The sequence below is a fragment of the Haliaeetus leucocephalus genome, unplaced genomic scaffold (assembly GCF_000737465.1).
Source record: "Haliaeetus leucocephalus isolate CR32 unplaced genomic scaffold, Haliaeetus_leucocephalus-4.0 Scaffold668, whole genome shotgun sequence".
NCBI classification, from domain to species: domain Eukaryota; kingdom Metazoa; phylum Chordata; class Aves; order Accipitriformes; family Accipitridae; genus Haliaeetus; species Haliaeetus leucocephalus.
In genome coordinates this window covers 4,648,443-4,672,910 of record NW_010973104.1, presented here as the reverse complement: position 1 = coordinate 4,672,910, position 24,468 = coordinate 4,648,443, and the positions used below count along the sequence as shown (strand labels likewise).

Below are 24,468 nucleotides of genomic sequence, written 5' to 3'. Positions count from 1 at the left end.
GCCCATTCTAGCTTTTTGTGTATGTGGCGGGTTTTGTTTGTTTTGTTTTAATGGAATAGAATATAGAGTAGGTACCACTGTGCTTCGAAATGAATGCACAGCATTGAACTACGGTTAGTTTTTAAGCCTGCTTGTGAGCACAAGAGCGTAAAGGGTATCTTTCTGAGGACAAGCCATTCTCAGCATGGCTGCAGAAGCCTGGCACCAACTTTCAAACCAGTGCAAGGGCTTCTTTTCAGCTGCAGTATTCAGCAGCTCCTCTGGTTGTTGTAGTGATGCAAGCATAAAGGTGATGCTTAAAGAGGTGTAGTTTTCTGTGTTGATGTTCATGAACAGGAAACAGGTACAACCGTATATAGCCTGTACTAATGCATAATGATATCTAAAGACAACCCCAAATTTTATGTGCATTTTTACATCTGTTACACGAACTTGTCAGAATAGAATAACTTTTACTTAAACGTAAATGCCACTGATGGTATCCAGAAACCAGTATCTCAAAACTTTTGACAGAAGCAACATAGGGAAAAAATGGATCTAATAGTCTACAGTTTTTCTCCTGGAGCTAGCATCTCTATGCAAAATGAATGTAAAACTCTGCTCTTCTGAGTTGCTGGAATTTCTTATCTTTATGCACCAGAGGAATGATTGCACAGAACAAGATAATGTCCAGTGAGTTGAAAGGTTAAAAAACTGCAGCTGGCAAATCAGAATCAGATTCAGCCGTTGTATTAAGCCACTTTTATGCCAGAGTAACTAGAGATTTGGGGATTTACATCAGATCTTAAAATCTACAAGTGCCTTCCACATTCTTATCATGAGAAATATGAGAGTAGAACTGTCTAGGACAACTGTATAAATAGGATTTCTACCTGAGTATATGTTTTAATCAGTTTCTAAATCTCTGCTGAGCATTGATTCCTCTAATAGATGAATAATGGTAACAACAGTATATTCATTAAAACATAGTATAATGTACTTGAGTATAGAATCTTATTAAATTACATTTTTCAGGCAAGAGTTGCGTACCAAAACCCATTGGATTTCACTTGTACTTGGGCACTCTGTATGATCCCTTGAAGATTTGCCTTAATTCTTACTTATTTCACTGAAGTCTTGTGACTTAGGAGACCTTAATGAAACACATTATCTAACATGATTATAAATAATATTCTTGAAATACGATAAACATCTAAAAAATAGCACAATGTGTTGTACTTGTGAAAAGAGGGTGAATCTTCATTCTTCAAAACAGAAAGCTGCTCTTTTTTTCTTTTTTTCTCCTGACGAAGTCCCAAACAAAGTAGGTAAAAATATCAGGGCTAGGATCATCATGTAGTATTGGAAAACATGGCATGGTATCCAGTGGTAAGCTTCTTTTTGAGCTGTCTGACCTTTAATCACTGGTGAATAAAACCAACATGCTGTCAGATCTCTGTTATTTTTCTCATGGGGGTCACTCTGCCTGAAGTATCAGTGAAGCAAAACCTTTGAGAGCTTATATTCAAGGTCACCACAACAAGAGGCAATACTTTGTACTCTGGGAAGTACAGCAAAAGAAAAAAAGAAACATATCTAAACAAGCCAGTTCTGTTTGTTTAACAGTGAACCAGGCAGTTGTTATGTCAAGCTATAAATGAAGCTGGGTTTGTTTTTACTTTTACCGCAATATTTCATTTTTATTTATGTTTTAAGTGAGCTGCGCTTCAAGACCTTCACAAAGAATATAAACTCTCTGTTTATCATTGTACATCAATGATAGGTATTTCTGTTCTTCAGGCACTTCCAATGTAATGTCTTAGGCCTTGTCTGTACCAGGTTTCAATCACTTGTAGTTATTTTGCCATGAAAGGCTGTGTGGATACTGAGAACAGATCATTCGGTCTTACAGACCTGTTAAGAAATGAAAATGTTGTATTTGAAATATTTTTTATCATCATATTTGAAAATAATACTTGCCCACTGAAAGCCTATGGGGGGGGAAAGAAAGGGTTAGCCACGATATAAGAATTAATCTCTAACAAAGAATTATAACTAACTTTGACATTGTGATTCACACATTAGATAATACGGTTTCAGTGCTAAGCTACGTAATGTAAAGCATATAATTGGTAATTGATGGAATCTGATAAATTGTCTTAGTTGGGATTTTTTAGGCAAAAGAATAGATACCTTCCTAGATTTCTTATTTGTATAAAGTTTGCTAATATCCTTTGCTTTAATTTGTTACTTAACTTTGACCCACCATTGAAACTAGTTTGTTGATTTGATCATGACTTGTTATTTGGTAGGATTTTATTCTTTCTTCAGGCCAATATTACCAGAAATACTTTAGTTTTCTGTGGTATTATTTCTAGTAGATTTTTTTAAAAATAATGCTTACATTTATACCCATAAATGAACTGACTAAGGAACTGTAATGGTCTAGTGCTGAATATCTCACAGTTCAGCCCAGGTGCTGAATTACTTCCTTTCTTGGGTTCTCAATGTACTGTACAAAGCAAATAAAAATGCTATGACAGAATTCTGTAGGCTATGTCAGCCTCTGGTGTGCCCGTCTAAGGGAGAGGAAAAGAGTGGATCCTGTGCTGCAGGAGTATGTGTTCCACTAGCTAAGTAGAGAATTGGCAGCATCTCGGTCCTCCCTGTATTAAGTGTGAGGTAGAAGAGGAGTGAGTTTTTTCCTCTGTACATCCTTTAGGAATCTGTGCAGTCAAGAGTGTTTACCTTATTGCGCTCTCTAGCAGAACTGTATGCTGTAGGATTTTCATGTTAAAAAAACCTTCGTCACTCAAAGGATAGCCTGGCAATGGAGTGTGGGTTTGTTTGTTTTTTTTTTTTACTTGAGGCTGATGTAATAAGCCCATAAATTTGTACAAATTGACATTAGAATAATGTAGGCTTTAATCATTACAAAATTTCTTATTGACAGAAATTATAATGTCTAACCAACTCTGAAACTGTGCAAGACTTTAAAGTGAAAATAGAGATCTTTCTTTTATTTCAGAATTGTCATGTTCATGATAATATCCTGAAGACTTTCTACCTGTAGAATTTAAAGTGAAAAAGATACCTCCGTAGTTCATTTAGTGAAATGTAATTAATATGGATGGGAACAAAGCATTCAAATACGGGAAACTTATGCTAGAGTCGTATGTCTGCTGCACACCAGATACACTAGTCTTTTGTTTTTGGCTCAGTAGCAAGTAAAAATAATGCAAATACAAGTACAAACCAAGTAGCAGGTGAAACTACTTAGGGGTCTTGATGAGATAATTATGTATTGTACCCACCTGGTTCTCACATGTGAAGGCAGCATAATTTTACACATTCTTGCTAACTGCATTCTGTTGTCTGTCCACCTTTCCCTTAGGAACGACTGTGATGCGTATGACAGCGTTTGATGCTGATGACTCTAGCACAGACAATGCTCTCCTGCGGTATAACATCCTCAAACAGACGCCTACCAAACCGTCTCCAAATATGTTCTATATTGACCCAGAAAAGGGAGATATTGTTACAGTGGTGTCACCTGTACTGTTGGATCGTGAGGTAAGTGAACATTTTCCTATCGCCAGCCTGACATTTTAGTGTTTGTGCCTATAATCTTCTGTGATGTAAAAAGAAGTTCAGAGTATTGCAGGGGTGGGGATTCAGATTTTCAACTTTGAGGAGTCTTCTAAGATTTTTGTTTATTTCTTATTTGGGCATAAGAAGTTATATACTCTGATCAATATTTATAAATCTAGTAATACATAATTTCTGGGCAAGACATTTAGTGTTAGATGGTGAGAGAATTGTGCATATACCTTGCTATGAGGTTGTTACAGTCTGGTGCTTTAAATAATTTTCTAGAATTTTCTTTTTATTGAGTGGCCTTACTGGACTAATTAACTTGGTACCCCATAGGCAAAAAATGAAAATACAAAAAAGGAATAGTAAAGGGGCAGGTAGACTGCATGTGGTTTTAAGGTGAATTACCATAATGCCAAAATCTATGTTTATTATAGATCATTAACATTATGGGAGTGTAAACTGATAGCAAAGTAACCTTAGGTATGATCATTTTGTGTTCAGAAGATAATAAAGTAGAACCAATCTGTTAAGACAAAGGTTTAGTTATCAGAATATGAGAGATCTGGGCACCAATACAATGATAACCCTAAACAGTTACTTTATAAATCACCATTTTCTTTGATTACGTAGACCTGTGTGCTCTTAGGTTCCTGCAGATGACCAAGTAATTTTTCTGCAGGCTGTTTCAGGTATGTGTTGATATACTGAACTTGTCTTCTAAGTTGGTTAGATTCAGGACTGGCCAGTGTTCTCAATATTCAGCACATTATTTCTCATTTTAACCAGAAGAAAATTATGCCCATACCACTTCCCGTTTTAGGTGAGTAGTCCTTCTGCAGGCTTTTCCAACAGTAGACATTGACTGGGTAAACCAGACACATATTCCAGTTAAACTAAGGTCTGGGCCTGTAGTTCTGTCTTTTCAGTTTCAAGAGATTCCAATTTTTTCATACTTGTGTGGCTGGCCACAGAATCACGCCCAAGTTAAAATTCTTATAATCACTACATTTTTGCCTCAAGTTTCCCTTCTAAATTCATTGTTTCAGTTCAAAAGCTTTATACTGTTTTCTGAAGTCAGTTTAGGTGTTTTTATTCCTAATAGATAACCATTCCCCAGATAAAACCGATTTACTCAAAATTAGAAAATCAATGGAAGGGAATGAACATGCCTGCTTTTTCCTAGTATCTTCCAAAGGTCACTGGTGATTCATGAAATAATGATGCTATCTCCGTACAAGAAGTCTGGTCTCAATCGAATGGGTATTATGGCTGGGTAGTATATCCTGAAAGCAAGATCTGAATTCCTCATGATTTTTAATAATAGTCGATTCAATTTGAAGGTGACATGGCAAGCTGCAGTCTTGTTGAAACTGCAAAGTAATTTTTGGTGTTGCTGCAAATGCTGTATGTTTTATGAGCCAAATGTAGGGCTGTGTAAAATTTTAACGCTAATAACAAGCATTATCTGCAGATAAAGTCAAGTCTAATATTATCTTGTCAGGTGAAAGGCTTGGGAAAAAGTATGTTTTCCATTTCTTCACAAGGTGCTCTGTCTTGTGCTCTCTGTCATCTTGGTGGGTTCAGCCTCTTGTCCTCCTCACTGCTTATGTGTATCTTGTTTAGAAACTGGTACTCATGCCTCCTTTTTTCAGATCTGTGGAGTTAGCCATTCATGGTCAAAGATGTATAACTTCTATTTTTAACCGTAATAGCAGCTTTTGGGGACAAGCAACCTAATCATCCTCTTCTGAGCAACTCTGGGTCCCAACATAATCTTGATACTATATAAATAACTCTTATGTATTTCTATGTTGCTCATGAAATTGAATTATTGTAAAAGAATTGTCTGCCTTGGGTGGAGAGGGACAGGAGTAACGCGTGGAGAAGGAAATGTCTGTGTAGCTACTGCTTAGGGAATAAGGTACCTGCATATCACCAGGCTTGAAGAAATGACTTTCAGGATGCTGGAAAGGTGGTGGGCAGGAGGGAGTACTGTTTGCCACTCCTCTGTAGGATATCAGCTGATGTTAGTGCCTTATTGTTATTATATTATCTCTAGTGAACCTTTGTAGATCTTAAATGTTTTGGCCATTTATCACAATCTTCTATGAAGTGCATTGTAGAAACATGGGACAAAGAAACAATCTTTCCCCTGAAAGCCTTGCTAGTAGCTGTGTCACATCAGAGGACAAAAAAATGTAGATAGAGGCATTGAATGGTGGTTGGACAAAGACGGCATGAAAGAGTATTTGAGAACAGGAGAGAGGAATGCTTTTACCTCCTCAGTTCTTACCCTTCATTGTTGGCATCTCAGTGGAGAACGTATTATAGTAGACGTGCATAGAGAACAGCAAGTTTTTTCGTAATGTTTTCCATTGCTTGGAGAAAAGAATGATTGTGGAACAACTCAGCGGATCCATTTTGATGACTGGCATTTGAGTCAGTAGTATTTGCAGGTAACTGGGTGTAGCTCACGAAAGTACACGCAGTGTATATATATGGGGGGGCGGGGAGGAAGGTGCATTTCTGCTGGGGAATTCCACAGCTCCAGAAAGTGCACAACTTGGTCCTGGTGAATCTGATTATTCCTGACTGCCAATTCAAACTAGCGGTTTCTCCTAGATTTTACTTTAATTTGGGTCAATTGCCTGTGATTTTTCTGTCTTTTGCTAGCTCTATTTATTTTCTGTTTGAATCTTAAAAGGGAGTACCAGTCAAAAGTGGATTATTCTTAGTTGTTCCTTGTAGGTGTACTATTTAAAACTGTATTAGCCCTAGACACCAATTAAAAAGCTAAATTAAAGTAAAAATTCTCTAGGATGGATATGGAGAAGGGAGAAAACTATTTCTCATTAATCATATGTATATACACCGGAGGTTGATATGAACTCTTTTAAAGCATATTAAAACACTGATTAAAATTACTCATATTTTCCATCTCTTTTAGTAAGTTTTACCACTGCTTGGATCTTGATGCTTTTGGGAAACTTTCCATTTCATTTAAGACAAATTAATAAAATATGAATAGTTTGGGTTTTTTTTTTTGTTTTTGTTTTTTTTTTTTTTTTTTTTTTAATTTTGGGTATCACTTCATGTTTGTGCATCAGAGGGAACAGGAGACTGGGGGTGTTGCCCAGTGGGAGATACTGAGACATGGTGATACAAAGCATCTGGCAGGTTTTGCACATACTGTACAGTCTGTATTATTTTTCCATGTTTCAGCATTTTCTGAAAAGTTGCTATGGCATAGGCTCAGAAATTCTTGTTTCAGTGCAAAGAGTCAAAGTGCAGGCATTTGCCCTAAAGTAAAATAAAGTTTGGCCATCTAGAGAGCTCAGGTTTTATATCCAATTGAATATAAGTGGGAGAATCTTAGCATGCATAAGTAAACATCTAGGTTAATTTTAAGGAGATGAAAAACAAGTAAAACTTTTTTTTCCTCTGGTAATACTTTAGAATTAAAAGTAAATTCTAAGTAGATGCTTTCAAAATAAAACAAAATTTAAAAGAAAGGAAAAAGGAAAGAATTAACTTCTCTGGTGAACCTCAATTGTGCGTCTGCTTGTTCTTTTAGCTACACAGGATCAGCATAAAATGAAGACAATTTTGTTAAATTCCTACAAGCCTTCAAAATTTCTGTGACTGGCATTTATTAGGTGTCTTGCTAAATTGAGAGTATGGAGATGGGAATGCTCCCTGCTGGGTTAAGTGACATCTCCTTCAAAGGCTATTCCAAAGCTCTTCTGTGCATAAGGCAGCAGAAGGAATGTGCAATGTCAAGGCATGGCTCTCTCTTTAGAGTTGTTTTCTTTCTTGCGCTGTCTAGAAACAGAAAAGTCATCTTGGGTCTTTCCTTTGAGTTGCCTGTCCACTTTGAGATCCCCAACATAGCTATTGTACTTTTTTAGATTTGGTAATAATTGAATGTGTGTTTGATAAACAGGGTTGCGTGATAGTGTGTGCTTTGGAGCTACTTCCATAGTATAGTATTGCCTACAAAAGCATTAAGCAAAAAAGCCATTCTCTCCAGTATGCAGAAGAAGCATATGTAGGAATCCCCCAAATTATATCCAGCAAGCTGCTGAGTGCTTTTGATTTCTATTGACATCTGCTGACAGAAGTTGAGTGCTTCATGCCTCCAAGGAAATACTTAGCACTATGCAGGATTTGTATTTATATACCAGTGTATTTTTATTTATAAATTTTCCAGATTCAAAATTGTTTCCAAAAGTGTGTGATCCTCAGGGTTTAAAGCAAAACTCAGATAGTTTCTCAAAGAACATCCATTTTCATTTTCAGAAGGCAGGTAAGGACGTATTTTTGAAGATTAATGTGGGTTTTTTTCTTGTGGGAGTTAGACATCCTTGAATGTGTCAGCAATAAAGATTGAAGAGTGTTAGGGGGCAAATTATACCTCCAGCTATCCATTGGAGAATACATTTTAATTCATAAATTCAGAGGAGAAGGATGCCCTCCATCAAAGTGTATGGTCTAAATGACCTGAAATAGAGCACAACAGGAAAAGAGAAGGAAAAAAAAAAAAAGTGGGGGGAAAAAAAGAGGGGGGGGGGAGAGAAGAAGAAAAAAAGAGGAAAGAAACCTTGAGGAAATGTCCTGAATTCTGTGTTTCGGGGATGGAAAGTCCACTTCAAAGTGACACTTCCCTGCAGTGAAAGAAAAATAATGTTCCTCATGTGCATAGGAGGAGAAAATGCTTGTACTCTTGTAGAATCAACTCTTAAATTTCCTTTATGGATCAGTAATCAGTTTTTCTGCTTACCCACAATGCTGTTTTGCCAGTGTTACAGACTCCTCTGCTCTGCAGGAAAGCAGCTCTATGATTTGTATAAATTTTATGTGACTAAAGTACTATAAGAAAGCTGCCACCACAGTTGCTTAAGTGAAATATTTACTTTACTTCTCACAGTTTGAGGAGTAATATGCTTTTGCTTTTGATAGGAACTGCTGTGCTTAATTTGAATTAAAGTTAACAAGCAGTTTGAGGTATCTGCTACATACTGGACTATATGCTGTCACATATGTTTCTAAACACCTCAAGAAAAGCAATTCAAGTATTCTGTGATTCTGAGAAACCCTGGGCTAGATTCAGTTAAATAAAATGCGTGTTCTCCACTGAGACTGACGCTCCGTGTGCCTGCGCAAGCCATGCCACCATTTCAGTAAGCAAGTGCTATATTCTGTAACCATTTGAACCAATCTTGGTGCATCAATCTACCATTGTTTGAATCATATATACCTGTCCCTCTCTTTATGACTTGGAAACATGGAGCTGAAAGCCTCATGCCATAAATGATGAGAAACCTGGAGTTACATTAGCCCATCCTGCTCATGTTTATGTGGACCGTTTGTAATAACGTAATAGCTGCTGAGCCTCCCGCTTAACCGGATAGCTCTAAGCTATAAACAACTGCAACAAAAAGCAGCGTATAACAACTAGCAAATGCCCATTCCTGTCCATACGGTGATGAATGTCTGTACAGTGGCTAGCAATTTTTCAAGTCAACAGCAGCCCACCGATACGTGTTCACCAATACACTGTTCGCAAAAAGGAATGAATGCTTGCATAAATGTTCTTTACAGTATGCAACCGGTTCTGCTGTGATAAGTAAATCACAGTGTTCTTGTTGATAGGGCTTAAGTTCTCTGAAGGGGTAGCAGGAGGAAATAGAAAAAGCTTGTCCATTTCTGCATATAGACACTACCTTCTTTATCCCTATTTTCCATTTTGGAGATATGTGTCTTAAGCAGTCAATATACTTATTACTTGATCTAAATGCAAATGCTGAACCAACAGTGTGCTCTCATTTTTAATGAAAAGATATTAATCTTTTCAGCAAATGCATTCCACATTTGATCTTCATATTAACCTCTAAAATATTCATATTTACAGTGATTGTGGGAAAACGTATACCTTGGAGCATATCAGCTCTGAGTTGAAATAATTGTATCATTTTGTCTTGTCTTTGACAAAATTCCCACTTACACACCTTGAACTTGTTTTGCAATATAATAAGTTCCATAGCTGGACCACAATTTCTACAGTTTGGGGTTTTTTAGTGACAGATACAGCAATAGCTCCTATTTCTTTTCTGCTTAAAATACAAGATAAACAAGGCATTCATCCTTTTCCCTTGATTAATGCGTTCCTTATACTATGGTTTCTGATGTCTGTAAATGTGAGGAGCAGTGGGTCTTCAGCCAGTGAAAAAAAGTGGTGGGTCTTTGGTCTCTTCTCAGAGATTATTCCATAGTCCGTTGTATCTCAAATAGTAGAAAAGTAGAAAATGAGGAGAAGAAATCTCCCAGTTATAATGCTAGCTTATGAACAAATGGACAGAGAGATGGAAAGTGCTTGTTAGTGAGATGTAAACTCATATTTGAAGTTGTTTATGATGAACTTCCCAGCATTTGGACTTAAATGGCTGCAGTGAGAAAGAATCTTACTTTACTAGATGTACCGTTTGATTCCTATTATGTTTTTGATGAGAAAGCTCATTAACCCATTCTTAAATCTTGAAAGAGGCTCTGCAAGAGAGGTAAATGAAAGTAAAAATTATATGTCAAAATATAAGTAGTATCATACAGGTTAGGAATAGTAAAGATTCCCATTGCCAGAACATTAGAAAAATTATTCATTTAAAGAAAAAAAAAAAAAGGTCTGATCTACGTAAAGCTGTAGTGGCAGAATTTCTGCAAATCTTTCATTACGTTGTTATTATCAGTTTCTACTTTCATTTAATTCAACACATAATTTGATAGATTTTGTTTAAAAAAAAAAATTATCTGACAATAATAGGGACCAGATTTTCTTTTCTATAAAAATCTGTGAAGGGTGAACATATCGTATCAGGAACCTCACAGGCAACCATTTCAGCACAATGTTGCTGACTCTTTCTGGAGAGTGAATATAATATCAAGATCACAAGGCAGATAAATCACTGAATGGCTTTTCTTCAAAACACTAAGCACAACATGTAACAATCCTACCTCTGGAAAAAATAAAACCATTGGGTGCACAAACACATTTGCTTTCTTTGTAAATGACAGGCTCACTGAATAAGCTACGGCTTATACTCTGTGTCTCACATTTACCTTTCCCATTCTGCACTGAGCATGACAAGCTGCAAAACCCCAGGGGCTGCTGGAGCTCCCTTCAAATTCTCGCAGCAGCTCCTCTGTGTGGATGGTTGAGCCCACAGCGGGTTTTCCTTCCCAGTCCTAAACTCTGGTTTGTCGACAACAACTTTGTAGGTAGAAACCCCTAGCCACTGCAGACTCCAGATTATCATCCTGCCAGCTCTGCTGGTGACATCTATGTGTGCGTGCTCCTTTACAATTTCATCCAATATAAACCGGGATAATTGCTATACATACTTCTTAAGCTTTTTAAACTGTAGATTGCAGGTGGGATAAATAATGACCACTTAACAGGCAGAGGTTCTGCAAGGACCTATTTCCCCCCTCTGTGTGGCTGAACCACATGAAATCCCAAGCCATTTCTCAAAGGAATCTTTTTTACTTGCTTTCTCTGTGTTTCCTTCTGATACTGAGAGAAGAAATAGAGCATTGCCAGCTCTTCATGAGGATCTTGGATTTATTTCTTAGATAGGTCACTGGCTCTTCGTTCCTCTAGTATGTTATCCACCATAATATGAAAACCACGTGATTCTCAACTATTGATGACTCTAAGCATCGTTTTAAAATATATACTCTTATAATAGCTTACTTTCTGGAAAAGCTCTGTATTTTCCACGAGAAGATGTGAATATGATTTTTCGAACTTGCAGTTCTCTGTAGCTGCCCTGAGAAATATTTATATTGTCTCTCCCTTAGGAGTTTTTGTATCACTAGCTCCTGTGGCAGGTATTTTGCTGATCCTCTAGACATGTCACTCATCTAAACATCACGAGTTTCTCTGACACTGATGTATTGCAGAGAGATTTAAAAAAATGTCATCTTCAAGACACTTACTAAGAGTGACACAAAGCATGGTATCAGCTGCCCATAATACTTTGAATAGAGGCTGATAAGTCAAATGTTATCTTTTTTTGGCTAGAGTTTAATTTTGTAAAAAAATTGAAAGGAATATTAGGTCTATGGATGTTTGATGTTAAAATCCCACTGTGAGAAATGACTGTCTGAGAGGGGAAAAGAAGTGGTGTACTCATACCAAAAAACCTTCAAGTGGCAGATTTTGCAGGGAGAGCTGGTTAATTACTAAATGCTGGCACATTCTGCTAGTATGAAGGGCCCAATGGTCACTAAAGTTCAGCTACAATGGAAGATAGTAAAACTTTGAAATTCCAGGTTGGAGACATACCACGCATTTTGTAGATGCCTGAGGCAATGGTTTCAGTTCAGGAGAAGGAGGATTGGAAGGGCCAAAAGGTGAGAAAAATCTGAAAAATTCTCACTGCCCATGTTTTTCAATCCTTTCTTAGGGCCAAGGAATATGACTATAAGTGGTTGAAGTAAGTCTCTATTGATTAATCCCAATACATCCTCTTTTTCTTGCAAATATCCCAAGTTTCCAAACAGGTTTTGCTGTCTGGATAAGATTAACTCCTTGTTATAGAAGTAGTAAGGATGTATCGCAGTTAATCCTTGAAAAAACTTTTTGAGTTTTCAATTGCAAAATTTTGATTTTTGCATCAAGTATCAGTACTTTCAGAATGCTCAGTGCTTAAGAGAGCAAAAAGGAAAACATCTGGAAGTAGCCAGTTTACAACCAGCGTGACTCATGTAGAGTTAGTGCTGAAAAGTAAATGGAATTACTTCAAAGTCACTACAGGAACAATTGCTTAGCTACAGCAGAGTTGTAGCTCAGAGTACTTGGGGCTCTACAAGAGTTCCCCCAGATATACTTCAGGATAGAAAGTTTTGTGTGCTTTAATATGAAAATCAATCACTATTCTTTCTGTTCTCAAAATACAATAAAGCTCTGGAAACTGAGTGGTCAACAACTCTACCTTTAGTCAAGAGCAGTATCAAATATATACTTATGTACTTGTGAGTGTAATGAACACATAGCCTTAATATTGTTGGAAAATCACCAAACATATATTCATCTGTATGCTCTGTTAACACCTTGGCAAGGGAGAGAATTACCCAGTGCCAGAAATTAGGATTACACACTAGTCATTTTCTCAAGAGAAAACAAAGAAAATGAAACCCTTGGATTAATGTTTAATACCAAAAAGGAAAAAAGAATCTAGCTATAAAACTGTGGGTCCAGATTGCTTAACCCTTCTTTCTTTAACATAAAAAGGTATTGTCAAATACATATATGGTTATTTTTAGTATTCCGCGAGCATAATTCAGATTTCCCAGAGCTGTTATTGTGGGATAATTCCTCTGGCATCAATGGGATATTACTTTTGATTCCCCAAATGCCAATCAGATAACAGGTTCATCTCTCTCATTTATTTTCACTTTCTTTTATCTTTCTTGTTTTCTAATGACTTTCTATTTTTAGAGTGTGTGTAGCAAAAATTATTTAAAATATGCTGTTTTGTAGGAGATTTTATCTTAATACCATCAAAGAGAAAATTCTTTCTCTCGAAATTCTGCCTAATTGTACCTATCCTTTGTGCTGGAGTATCTAATTACAATAACATGAATTAAAATGTGTGTCGGGGGGGGTGGGTTCAGCTTTTACTCTCAGTGTCATTGTATTCTTTTGGCTTCTGTAAAGCATTAGGTAGCATTTCTGTATTTAATTGTGTTAACACCCATAGTCCTCAGTCTGTACCACTGAGTTATATAAAACTCTATTCAAGGTTTAAAAAAAAACAAACAAACCCCTCTTAGGCTACATGAATAACTAGTTTTTAGTTTTCTGTTTATATACTCAGTAAATCAATTAAAAGGCAATCTGAGAAGGCAGAATGTGAATAATGTTGGTATATTTGGTTGAATTATAGCTTTTAGTTCTTGGAACAGATAAACACAGGTAAATACACAGAAATATCCTGAAGAAATATCCCTTTGAAGAGACCTGGAGATGCATAAATTGTTGAATTAAGTGTGTATAAATATAAAAAGTCATCTTAATCACATTCTCTTCTGCTTCTCTTTTGGCCTAGAGAATCCACTAGTGTTTCGCTTGTAATACATTCCTGTAACTTTTGGCCTATTTGTTTTCAATTTTTATATATTGGGCAAAGTGCAAAAATTGAAATTGTAATTAAAATGTAGCTGGAACATCCCAGAGAGACTAGTGACAGCCTTTGAATCTTTTTTTAGTTGTAAATGTTGGATATTACATCCTTATTATGTATATATAAGCATTTCAGAAGCTCAAAATCTAAAGCATAAATGAAGTCATTCAATCCTGTGGTTGATTACTGCAGAATTAAAGTTCAATTTACCACAGAAGGGCTAGCCTTTTCTTTATATATGTTATATACTTTTTTGATATGGCTATGAAAGTTCCCTAAATGATTGATTTTTCCTTTCTGGAAGATCACTGAATTCTCTGTCAGTGATCAGAATGCTGCCTTTTATGCAAATAATTCAGTTTTTGCTGATGACTTTTTACAGTTTGCTTTTGACATCTTTAATTTGATCTGTTTTGTGTCATGGATTTTTTTAAATTTTTTTTTAAGGCAAACTCAATTTCCTTGAGAGGAAATCCATAAAGCATCATTCTCCCTGCAGAATGAGTATAAGTTGACTCCTTCAAGACCATATATAAATCACTCTTAAGGGAAGATATTGCTCACTCAGAAAAGTGATTTGTAAACACTTTGAGTTTCTGCCATATTATACTACTATCTTTAAATAGATACCTCCATCTAAAATATGAATTCTGCCTTGTAGGTTGATGGTACCATGGAGCAGTATTTATGAATGTTGACTTTTCTTTTTTGACATGCAGCATATGATTACTTCAGCCCATGTTGCCTGACGCTACTCATTTAATGGTTTTTAGAATACTCGACCACAACCTGCCCTAGATGAGATGTTATTTTCAATGTAAGAATTGAATATCCTTGCCACCTTAATTCTTCTTTGTAGTATTTATACTAGGATGTTGCCTTGCATAAAGTTTGAAAGTACACTTAGGCAGGCCGCGCAATGTATTCGCTACAGATGAAATGCATGGTAGTGCTGGTAGGGGAGGAGAGTTACACTCTTTGAAATGGGGGATAATTTCAGTGACGTTCATGAAAATATTTCAGCTTTAAGAGACTACAACAGAAAAGAGGCCCTAGAATCTGGCCTTTGCTTCTGGAGTGAAGAGGAGGGGAAGTAAATTTTATTGCAAATGTATTTCAATTTAGTAAACATCTGTCATGTATATTTAAAACTGCCGTTTCAGGATTGTAATTATATCATCTGAAAATAAGTCCTCCTCAAAAGAGAATTGAAGTGACAGGCTGAAGAAAATGAAACATGACGTTGCTCGTTCTCCTTTCGTCCTAGAGCTAAAATTTAAATTAATTTTCTTCTTCTTGTCAGAAAGTATTTTAATTGGAAATTATTTTTGATTGCAGTTTTCAGAGAGGAATGGGATTCTTCTAGTGTGTGTGTATAGAAGCTGTTCAGTGTCTCCATAATATTTTACTAAATTAATGATTTGCAGATATTTTGAATAGTTGACAGCTGTACTAGTAATTCTAAAGAAGGTTAAAAAATTAAAAAACCTGAGATAAACGTAAAGATTTTAACCTTTTTTTTTTTTTTTTTTTTTGTTCCTCGGCATCTTTGCATACAGTAATGTTGTGTTTGTTGCTATAGTTACCTGCTTGTTGGGAGAAATGAATATTTGATATTAGCGGTTACTAGACTGTAAAAATTAGACATGCTGCTTCGGTTCAATTTAGGTTTATCACAATTTTTTTTTTACAGCTGAATTTCCTTTAAAAATGTTGAAGGAAAGTTATGGAGCTATATTCTTATGGGAGGTTACAAGTCTCCGTAGCCCTGGAAGTTCATTCACACTCATTCCACAGTCCTTTGATGAACTAAAAGTTCCTAATTAAATTTTCTTCCAATATGCTTTCATTTTCAGCTTTCAGACTGCTTACAATAGGAGATTTTCCTATTTATATCTTAATCTAAATAGCACAGAGGACAATGGTAGTCATGCCACGGCCATCACAGATGGTGGCTTTCTGGGCTGAAATAGAGTGACCTAGCCTACAAGGGATCAAATATAAGTGTTTGGCTTATTATCTCATTTCTGAATTATCTCTGGTTTGGCATAATGCTTTTTTGACACCTGATTCAGCCGTCACCAGACAGTGAAGCACCAGAACGTACAGGAATGCAACTCTAAATAGCTATCAAGGTAACAATTCAGTGGAAGTCGCACATTAGAGAGGAAAAAGGTCTGCATAGCAGTAACAAGAATATGTGGGTTTATTAGAAAAATTACAAGATTGAAGCAGTTGCTACTTTGACATTTACCTTAGCATTGGTACTTTACTGCATGCATGAAAATCTTTGGCAGAAAGATTGACTTAAGGAAGAATGTTGCTGCGATGTTCTCATGAAATGTTCTCTCACCCGTGAGAAGTGACAGAAATCCTGTTGGTTGCATTATTTTTCTTTACCCTAATTGCTCTTGTCTTAGAAAATTCTGAATCGTCTCTGTGTACTTTCATTAATGTATCCTTGATAAAATACAAAACTTACGGAAGAGACAAATGGAAGGGAGATCACAGTTTCCCTAGAGGATTTCTGCCTTTAAAATGAACCATGAGTGATAGATGGTTAAGTGCTGAAATGAGAGGGTTTTTCAGGGGAATTTGTCAAAAGTGTACCTCTAATATGTGGAAGTCCAGAGCTTTCCACTAATGTGATTAAATGTTTGAGAATACAAGAGAAAGACAGTAAAATCTGTGCTGATGGTAATAAAGGTCTGATTTAGGCTTTCTTGAGGTAACTGGAAAGTTGTCTCCATTGATTTTTACGGCAGAATTTGCAGCAGGTCCAAGGCAGCTGTGCAGCTGAACAGGGGAATTAGAGATAGCAGGGCTTTTTGCTGGACTCTTGACTTCTCACCATAGACTAATTGTAACATTAAGGCATCATGTTCCTGCCTTAAAGGAAAAATAATCACCAGGTTCTGTACACGGTCGTCACTCCACTTTTAAAGGTAGCACTTTCAGATAACAATAGGCAAAAACGTTGCTTTTAGCAATGTGGTTAAAGAGATGCTTGTAAGAGGTTCAGAGAAGCGAGCAGTGTAGTTCAGTTAGAAAATTCCAGCACTTCAAAATAGATTATTTTTTCAAGCCTGTTTTTTCTGTGAGAACTGGGAAAGTCTAAGTTCAATGAGAAAGTTTTGCAAACTGTTTTGAGTTCATTTGGGTTTGGCTGTGCTGGCAGCAAGAGCTAGTGGTGAGGCAGGGCGTGCTGATCAGTCGGGTCCCGATTACAAAAGGGTAACGTGACTTCTCCCCAGGCACTTGTGTGATGGCAGCCTTATGCTTCAAGAGGAATGCTTTCCTGCTCCCATCTTTCATGCTAGGTCTCTCCATCCATGTGTCTAGTTTACTGACCTAGCAAGAGGCTGACCCAGCAAGAGAAACTTGCTGAGCTGCTGAGTTGAATCGACTCAGAGACATGCCTGGTGCCAACCCAGACTGTCACTGGGATGGAACCATGTGGCCGAGCAGAGGGACAGGAAGAGTAAAGCCTTTCTTTTTCAGCTGTGTGAGCCATTCCTTAGCTCAGCTGCTTTTGGTAATCCCCACCTCTAGCTCCACAACTTGCTGTCACTTATGTACATAATTTTTAGTGATATAAATTGGTCCTTCTTTCAAGCGTGTGTAATGCCTGGAAGCTTATTTAGAAACCGAATATTTAACAAATATTGGACCAAAATTTTCATTGCCCCCCTTCCCCAAAACAACCAACCAACCAACCTGAAGAAAGCTTCAAGAGTTACACTCCATTTCATCCAGCAGCAGAACTGCAGATAAGGCTGGCAAAACACTTTTACCTCACTGGGTAGCAGTTGTAATGTATCTCAGATTGCACTGCCTCTCTGAATTCGCTGTACATGGCTCTGGCTCTGTAAAGTGCATTATTTCCTCCGAAGTAGAGAATGACATAGCTGAGGGCACTTTCCACCTTCTACAAAATGCCCTCAGCACTATGTCATCACCGCCAATATGGCCCTTCTTCCCCAGAGAATAAGAAAAGGAATTTGTTTCTTATATAGTAGAAAATTCCACTAGCAATAGCCTCACGCCTGCAGTAGATTTTCCATCTTGCCTAATTTGTGAAGGGGTGGGTGAGTTTTTCCTAAGAACTGTCTTCAGGTAACAGGGATTCTTTAAAATTCAGTTCTTCGGGTACACTGGAAATAGGGAGGACTCAAGGTTTATTGGCTGACAGGGATCCTTGAACTAGTAATTGTGATCTGCTTAAGTACGTGTAGATTTAGATGTAAATCTATATAAGTACATATATGTATATATACATTTTTCTTTTTTTTGCATTGAATGTTCTTTGAAAGACGTTTTATAACTGGCTTGCCTTTAATTGGAAAATGGGGCACGAAATTTCATATGATTGTGTTGTGGCTGTCATATCTTAGTATGAAAGGCCAATCACATCACATGCAAAGGTGTAGATACAATTAAACCAAGCTTTTACTAAAGCAGCCACAAAAACGGTGGCTCACAACTTGATTTGAGGAAGCAAGTAATCTTTAAAAAACAAAATCAAGATTTAAGGCTATGTAAATGAGCGGAATTTCTTTTCAGCTGTAAAGCAGGTCTTGTCTCCTTCCAGGTGGAAGGAGCAGAATAACGAATACCCAGGTTCAAAAAGTTTTAATAGAAATTCCTGTCTTGTTAGGCACTTTCCACTAGCATCAGTGTATCAGCTTGTTATTTTTTCCCTCTAGTTCATATATCATATTTAGTTTATCAGCCTTCATATGAAGCAAAGAGGATTTGATTACATGATCTGACATGTCAATGTTATTTTGGGGAGGCAAAGGGGTTTGATGATTTGATCTTAGCGACTTGGTAGGTTACTCCTACTTGAAGAGATGGGATTTAAATTAAACTGAGGATATTCATTTCCGATAGATAAAGCAAGATACGTTGTGGGTTTTTTTTTTCATCCCTGAAATGATGGAAAGAAGTATGTAATTTTTGTTTCATTAAGATGGAAGACAGAAAACTGACACAGATTTTGGAATATAAATTAAGAATTTAGATGACATTTTGAGGAAACGGATAAGCAGAAGATGCCTTGTGCTTTAGTTGGAGCAAAGCCTGTCTTTTCCAGTCCTATCCAGGGAAGATAAATTATATAGTATAATTCAGACTATTACTGATAAATGTAATGGATCAAACAGAATATTCTAAGTTTCAACAAATACTAGTGAGAAAGGTAACTTTTGAAACACTTTCCTATTTTCTGTACAGCCCATCTCAGAAAATAATAGACAGTATCTTTAAAACAAATCATACAATGCACTGTGGAAAACATACTAGAATATTTTATATCATTTTAAACATATTCTTCACTCAGTTATAAATATTGGGGAAAACTGGAAAAGTGTGTTGTAACATTTTGCATATAAATATATTTCCTATTCATATATGGGCATAACGGTAACCACTCAAAGATATGATGGCTGATTTAAGACTTGGAGGCAAAAAGGAATCTGTTGCATATAGAAGGTAAAGGTTAAGAAATGAATAGTTGCTCTTGTAAGAATTCTAGGAGAAAATAATGAGTGGAGGAAAAACAAGTAGCAAATACAAGCTGTTCAAGAATTTGTGAAGGGATTCACAGTACCTCATTTAGGCTCTTGAGCAGGATGTACTCCTGTATACTCAGTGAGGAAAGGGCAGTTTGGATCTTAGGCATGTTGCATAGTCCATTACAAATGCTTGTTTCTCTCCACTGATAGACAGCAAGCCAGACTATGCTTAAAAACATTAGGTGGTATGAGCCCTCTCCTCACAGACATGGGGAGCAAGTGACTACTTTCACCAACTACTGCAAAAAACCAGCATGGGAAAAGTTGGGGAAAAAAAGACCCCAGGACAAATTCTGGTTTTCCATGGTCATTTCCTCTCTCTGGAATACAGCTGTGTGGCTTTTGTACTATTGTGCAAACATCTAGAGAGGTACAATTATGTGCATTCCAAATCTCAGTCACATGAATTCAGTTGAAAATAGTTCTAGGAGTTTCTTCTCCTTTCGGCTTTTAACTCAGTGTAGATCAAACCCTGAAGAGCGCGAAGATTTTATTTCTGTGGTACACGGATTATATTATCTAATAGCAATCTCTGTCGTAGCAAAAAAGAATAACAACATCCTTGCCAGATAAAAGACAATGCTTCATCTCCAAAGAGCCTCAACCAGTCGCATAATTCATGGCTTTGGGTTTTGTCTACTTGTAAAAGATTCATGAACACTTCTCTTGCTACTGTCTGCATCTATCTGGTTCTTAAGTAACATGAATTAAGAGCAGCATGTCTAGTTGCTGTTCCTATTCCATTTTTTTTGCTGTTGAGTACTCTTTTCAAGTTGCTAGGCAGGGACCTAGCTAATGCAGAGCCATCCATTTCTGCTTTTCCAAAATTCTACAGTAAGTTGCATGCTGATGTTGGTAGATACTGGCCAAGAAAAGCACAACTAAGATTTATCTCTTTGTTCAGTCCTTTCCCGCAGTAGGAAAAACCTCAAACAGCCTGTCTAACGTCTACCTTTTCCTGGGTAATCCATCTCTGGAAACACTTTCATATGTATTATTGTCTCCTTGGGAGGACCAGATTCCTGCGCTGGTGGCACCCTGATTTATTCCTTTGCTAATCCTTGTGTGTTTGGCAACAGAATATTGTTGTAGCCAGTACATTAGAAATTTATGTCTTGAAATAATAACAGGATGGATGATGACAGAATAAAAAAGATTGGCTTCAAATTATTTATCTTAAAGCTATTTTCTCATCTGCTTCTATTTATTTTCCTTTTTATTCTAAAGTTCTAGTCTGATAAATAATATCTTTTCAGTGGCTCTCACCTTCTGATGAATTTCTCTCTTTCAATGAACAACATATATTTAAGAAAATAACGTATTTTTAAAAGTTTTCAACATCAGTGAGGGTAAAGAAAAAATATAAAGGATCCAAGAGGAGTTAGAAATGTATTACTGCAACAATAAAACATAGGTCAACTTGCCACGCTGGAATACATCAGAGCAAAACTATGGGGAAAACAGTCAGAGAAAAGAAACAGGGATAGGGAAATTTGTAGAAGACAATGAAGCACAAAAAATAATCTGTTGAGTTGGAATTTTGGCTACTTCACTTGCATGTATTGTATTTTTGAGTAATGGAATGAAACTGGATAAAGAAAAGTATCCAGGAACATTTTCTATCAAAGATTAAACTATGAAATTACCTTCTAAATGTATGTTCACAAGTTTACTTTGAAGTAGCACAGGAAAAGAACAACAACAAAAAGCCATTCATGAACAATGTACCAGTCAGAAAATATCATTTTCAGGGTTCAAAAATCTTTCATTTCCCACATTTAGAAGTGTTTCTTAAAGATGTATTTTGAAGTAAATGGACAATTTTTACAGCATGGAATTAAAAAGACTTCGTTTTGAATCTTCATGCATAACTTTGTGTTTAAGGTTTCAAAAACAGAGAACAAGTAATCAAAAAGGAATATATATTTTAAAAGACCTATTAACATAAGTCATTTAAGGAATGTATGACATAAATGTATCAGTAGATAGCAGCATTACTCAGATGTATGGGGAATATCAGTGGATGTAATGGAAAAGTAAACAGGTGAAAAGCATCTGCGCTATTTCTGAAGAACCCTGATGACTTTTGTGAAGAACAGTTCATTTCTGAATATCCAGATGTTCATACAATAAGGTGCTATTTAAAGTTAGCACAAACTTCCCTCTCTCTCTCTAGATAGCATCAGACTTTTGAAGTCTTCTAAAAGATATAAATTGAGTGCTTCACAAAAAAATGCAAATCAACCTATATAAGCATGGCAGAAGAATAGAAACAAGAAAGGGTTTTAAATGTTATTTTATCCACATTGTTTTAGATTTTGTGAGTCATCCAAGCTTCTTCACTGTAGAAAATTGCTTCAGAAATTGCTCCAGGCAGTTAGCTCAAAAATCATGTTTCTAGATTTGTTCATAGACTTACTACACTTTTTCACATCCGCTCACTCTAAATGGACACTAGCAAATACTTTGGTTTTAGTCCCAGACTTTGAACTTAATCAAGGTGCAAGCTTTTCTGAAATCTAGGCATGATTTTTTTCAATATAAATATTTGTAAGCCTTGTATTAAGGAATTCTTTCCATACCTCCTCTTATTATCAGCAAACCAGCTCCCAGTATAGTGAAAAAAGTTATGGTGATATTAATGGAAAGTAAAAACCTGGTAAGGCTAGTGCCTGGAATAGGTATTTGCCCGAGTTATATAAACAAAACCAGCAGATAAATAATACTTCAAGCTTCTAAAAATGTATGGGTCGTAATGAGTGATTCAGTGGAAACAGAAACCTTTTGGCAAGTGCTTTGCTGCATGCTGACCCTTTTCACTGATGGAGAGAATATTGTGTTTCTTTATCCTCAAAGAGGTTCTAGTTCCAAGGCACCCTGCAAAGATTTGCATTGACATTCGTAGTTTAAGCTTCAAGAGAAGATAGCCCTGCTGGGAAGTCTCTGATATTTTTATTGAAAAAAAAAATTAAATTCTTCATTTTTTGTGTTAAAATGTACTTAATTTATTTAATAGCATTGAATATTCCTTCAGTTATTGTTGTAAGAGTGGGCTGGTAGTTTGATCACCACAGCAGGCATGTCCAAGCCTGACAGTAAGCCAAATACACATTCTTCCAGAAGCTACACAAAATCTCTGGCCCGTGAAAAGCCTTTGCTTGGTGGTCATTTTTCCCACCCTAGTAAAGATGAAGTTAACCCAATCAAAGTGAAACTTGATGGATATAGCGAATATATACCTCACGTGGGTGAGACAATGTGGCAATAGGATGCTGAACACTAGAGACTGGAGGCAAAATTTCCAATCCAGATGGGTAAAATTAGATGTTTTCCTCCATATTTATTTATTGAAAAAAAACAGGGTCAGAGATTCAAAAGTACTGACTTTGCCAAGAGGTGGGAATGCGCAACACCTTTGAAATTAGACTGTTTCCCACATAGTTGGTGAAAGAAAGATTCAAGAACCTCGTCTTAGACAACCAGAATGTCAGATTCAATTGCATTGGTTTAATCTTAGCTATCTCATGAAAAGGAAATGGCAATAGAGTGATCCTATCAATATTCCAGGTATCAGCAGAGGGGAAGTAATATTTTTAAAACATAATTTACATGAAAATGTTCCTTAAAGACATGCATTACAAATACGAAGGATATGAAGGATAGCAAATGAGCTAATAGAAAGAGGAAGACAGCAATACATTTTATTACATCCCCTTTAATCACAGGAAAATCCATTTTCTTAGCTAATCAGCTATTGATATGCAGAATGATAGGTTCTCACAAATTCAAATAGGTGTTTCATCTGAAGATGCCCCACTTTGGTAGCCTGGAGTTCACTTGACCTGTTCCTTTTACACACGTGTTAGCAGATAAGGAAATAATAGAAATGATTTGAAAAACGTTTACATAGAAAAAGCAGACTGAGCACTTAGATCACAGGCTTAAAGACAACTTTCATGAGTAAAGTGTGTTTATTTTACTACCAGCTGAAGCCTTTCAAATCTTTGCTTTGTCAACAAAATGGAAATTTGTTAAAGACCACATAGTTTTAGATCAAATGGATCCAGGCCCTGACAGATCAGAACCTTCTTTTTTGTTACTATTTCTTTGTATACAATTTCTTTGTAAACAACATATATGGAGCCTATGACTATATTACATTACAGCCTTAAACACACAGGTAAGAGTACTTTTGACCTATGTCCCCTTATAGAGATCCCACCGCTGTAGGAGCAGTCTGCAAGTCCCTTATTATACATTAATGAGCAATTCTGTATCCTCAGGTACTGGGAAGAGCTATTTGAGTGGGTGAAGAGTTGCTCTTATATGGAAGATAGTAATGACATTTTCTGTGGAACATATACAAAAGGACTGTTCTGCACAGGGAAAGTCTTATTTTGGACTGAGGTCTTGACCTGTGAATCTTAGATTGAGATGTAATTTGGCTGTCAGAATGGGTTTATTTTCTTCCTAGATTTGGGGTTTATATTTTTCCTAGACTTGAGCCATTGTGGTTGTGTGACCTTAAATTAAAACACAGTATGCACAATGAAAGTGATCCCTGTTATTTAACAGTATGCACAGATTCTGGATCATATTTGATATAGTTATACAATTCTATTATGTTTATTTATGCTGTATATATGCTGCTCATCATAATTGCTGCTCAAGTTCAGAAAGCCCCGTTATTTACAAAAGGAATAGTTTTGGTCGTCGCAAATGTGTTTTGAATGTTGCAAATACTGGAAATCAGGTGTGCTCATGCAGTAGTTACATAAGAGTATTCCTTCAGATTTACTAAATCAGTAAGATTAAGTTAATATGTAAAACACATCAGGGTGTTTTAAGGTAAAACGAGAAAATGTATTCAAGACAACTAACCATTAAGTCAAATATAGTGAAATCCCAAATCCAAGTTTTTAGCTGGCTGTATAAGCCTCGACTCAAGATGGTGGTAGTTATGCAGACAAACGCATAGTGTAAGATTAGTGTTATTACAGTATAGAATACATATATGTGTACCTGAAATTTTAGTCAGATTCCAGATTTGTGAAACAAGACTGAAACAAAGGGGTGAAATGTGTAAATATTGGACAATGTAGTCTGAATAATTCTTACACTGAACAAAGGACTCG

General features: G+C 36.4%; 1 protein-coding gene across 1 annotated transcript in view; it reads left to right on the top strand.

Annotated features, from left to right (window-relative positions):
• The window catches only part of CDH13 (cadherin 13), a 518,553-nt gene that overhangs the window by 354,976 nt on the left and 139,109 nt on the right, over positions 1-24,468 (top strand). Inside the window, exon 7 of the mRNA XM_010579656.1 lies at positions 3,374-3,552. Within this exon, the coding sequence (XP_010577958.1) occupies positions 3,374-3,552 (179 nt within the window). The remainder of the gene's footprint in view (positions 1-3,373; positions 3,553-24,468) is intronic.